Below are 3,002 nucleotides of genomic sequence, written 5' to 3'. Positions count from 1 at the left end.
GACCTAAATCTAAGGCCTCAGCCAGTCCACTTATGCGTACCTTCCTTCATTGGACACGAAACTCAGCTTGCGAAGATTTATTGGGGCAAGCAAAATCGTGATGGCATCTGTGCCCAGCATTACCTTTCTGGCACTTGTGCCCGCAGCATGTGTAAGGACTTTTGAGCGAGATCATTGTCAGTGCCCCTGGACTGGCTCTTGTGCGGGTGGCACATAAAATGCACCATTTTGAGCGTGGCCGTTGCCAGTACCGCCTGACTGGCCTTCGTGCGGGTGACACGTAAAAGCACCCACTACACTCTCTGAGTGGTTGGCATTAGGAAGGGCATCCAGCAGTAGAAACTCTGCCAAATCAGATTGGAGCCTGATGCAGCCATCTGGTTTCACCAGTCCTCAGTCAAATCGTCCAACCCATGCTAGCATGGAAAGCGGACGTTAAACGACGACGATGATGATGATGATGAATATCATCATCATCTTAATGTCTAGTTCTCTCTGCTTGCATGGGTCAGGCAGAATTTGTTGAGGCGGATTTTTTACAGTTGGCTGGATGCCCTTCCTGTTCCCAGCCCTTACCTGTTTCCTCATGGCCAGACATGTTTTCACTGAATATCGGAAAGGAATTACTTTCACTTGCAACAATCAAGTGGTATGAAGACAAGGAGATACAAACATACACACACTCACACACTCATATTTAGATACAAACATGTGATGGGCCTCTATCAGTTGGTCAGAACAGGGCTCTAGTTGAAGACACTTGCTCAAGGTGGAATGTAGTGGGACTGAACCTGAAACCACACTCACATATGTATGTATGTTTATATATCATTTAATGTCCATTTTCCATGCTATTCATATTTATACATCTAACCATTAATCACAGTGTATAATATTATATATCCATTATGGTCAATCTTACCAATTGGTTTCACACCAGAGGTTCAGTGGAGTGTTAGATAACAGCCCAGTTATGTAACCCTGCCCTCATCAGATCTGATAATTATCGATATAGTTTAGTGGTTCTTAACCCCGTTTTAAACTTTTGTTTTGCTTAGTGCCCACCTAATTGGCAGGTGCAGCATCATGACTAAACTAACTTAACATGGATGATAATTTATTAGTTTTACTCAGAAAATGGATTGTATAAGCTTTTAACATTGAAAAAATAAAAAAATTGATGAAGATAAAAGTTGTAAATTTACTTTATGCACTGCAAGTTAATAACTTCCCTGTGCCTGATGAGACCCAACTAAATTTTCTATAACAGATTCAATGTTAGTCAAAAAAAAGTTCTAAGTCTCCTCTATGACTTATTGCAAATTTATTTCATTGCATAGTCAGCAATCGCAACACCGAACTTCTAAAAGAAAGAAAAGCAATGAATAATAATTTAATTTCTTGCCAAAGTTGAGAATACTTGCTTTGCATTTTGGACCAGAATGATTCATAATCAAGTTGTTGAAAATATACTTGGCATTCGAAATCACTTTTGAAGCTGATAATTTTTTTATGTAAACCTGGTTGAGCAGAAGAGACATAAGAAAGAAAGAAATTTATGACCCAGTCAGGTACATTAAGAGCATTAGAATCTTTAAAACTTGTCATTAAGTCTTCTTTCAGTGTTTCTAGATGACAATCTATATCTTGCATCTGGTACTAAATTACTGTCATTGTTTTCTATTATGTGCAGGTTTGAAAAATGTACAGAACGTATCCTAGCTAATCTCTCTTTGTTGTTGAATGACAATTTGTTGATAAATGCATTTATAATTCCCTTTGCTTTAATCAAATTCAAGTTATTTCCTTGCGACATAATGTTAACTTCATTTAATTTAGTGAAAATATCAGAAAGATTTGTAACGTCAACTGTTTCATTGCTTAGTTTATTACACACATCCTTATCATATGATCTAAGAAACTCTGAAACAGTGTCACTGAGGTCATAAAAATGCTTCAAACAATTTCCATTTGAGAGCCATCTCACCTCAGTATGAAGCAACAAGTGCTTAAATTTTTCTTCTTTTTCATGACATTAGAAACTCTGCCAGATCAGATTGGAGCCTGGTGCAGCTTTCTGGCTTGCCAGTCCTCAGTCAAATCGTCCAACCCATGCTAGCATGGAAAGTGGACGTTAAACGATGATGATGATGATGAACATAGACAGATGAAATGCTGCTAAGCAATTTGCCTAGCATGTTAACAGTTCTATCAGCTTGCTGCCACCTTATGTGTATATTTGATTTAATAACCATTTGTGGCAGCTCCAAATGACTTTAAATTTCATGGGCTTGTGGGGTGAACCCAGCTTATCAGATATCTAAAGAAGAATGATAGAATTCCCATTTTATTTTTTTACTTTTTATAAAATTCAGTTTGATTTGAGATTATTACCTCTGTCTTTAAATCTGAATATTGTATGCTACTTGTACTCTGATATCTACTCAAGCATATATATATATATCTTCAAAGATATTCCCTCATTGACTGTTCTATTTCTATGTATACCCGAGGTTATCTAATGTGCTCAGTCTTTTTTTTTCTAAAAAAAACATTCAGTTGTGATCTGAGGGAGATTTAAGTGCTGTTTCTTGCAGGTTTTATATTGTTTAGTAATTTTTTCCTTTTTTATAACTAAAATGAAAGACATGAAATTTCAATTCAAAATAATCCAATAAATAATTACCATTTTTTTTTTTCTTCTATTTTTGTTCACAGAACAGAATCTGTAGTTGAAAAACTCCTCACAAACTGGTTATCAATATGTTTATACAAATATTTAAAAGTAAGTAAATATCATTGTACTTTAATTTCCCATCTTCTTTATTTGACCTTTATTAAATTCAATTTATCGTTTACAGAATATATATATATATGTATATATATATATATATATATATATGTATATATATATATGTATATATATATATATGTATATATATATATGTATATATATATATATGTATATATATATATGTATATATATATATGTATATATATAT

The 3,002-nt window shown here is 34.4% G+C and overlaps 1 protein-coding gene across 1 annotated transcript in view; it reads left to right on the top strand.

Moving 5' to 3' along the window:
* The window catches only part of LOC106873239 (plexin-A2), a gene marked incomplete at its 3' end in the record, with an annotated part of 282,570 nt that overhangs the window by 249,381 nt on the left and 30,187 nt on the right, over nucleotides 1-3,002 (top strand). Inside the window, exon 28 of the mRNA XM_014920511.2 lies at nucleotides 2,719-2,785. Within this exon, the coding sequence (XP_014775997.1) occupies nucleotides 2,719-2,785 (67 nt within the window). The remainder of the gene's footprint in view (nucleotides 1-2,718; nucleotides 2,786-3,002) is intronic.

This window comes from Octopus bimaculoides, chromosome 15 (genome assembly GCF_001194135.2).
Source record: "Octopus bimaculoides isolate UCB-OBI-ISO-001 chromosome 15, ASM119413v2, whole genome shotgun sequence".
Classification (NCBI taxonomy): domain Eukaryota; kingdom Metazoa; phylum Mollusca; class Cephalopoda; order Octopoda; family Octopodidae; genus Octopus; species Octopus bimaculoides.
Note: the sequence above shows the minus strand (reverse complement) of the source record. Positions and strands in the feature narration are given on the sequence as shown.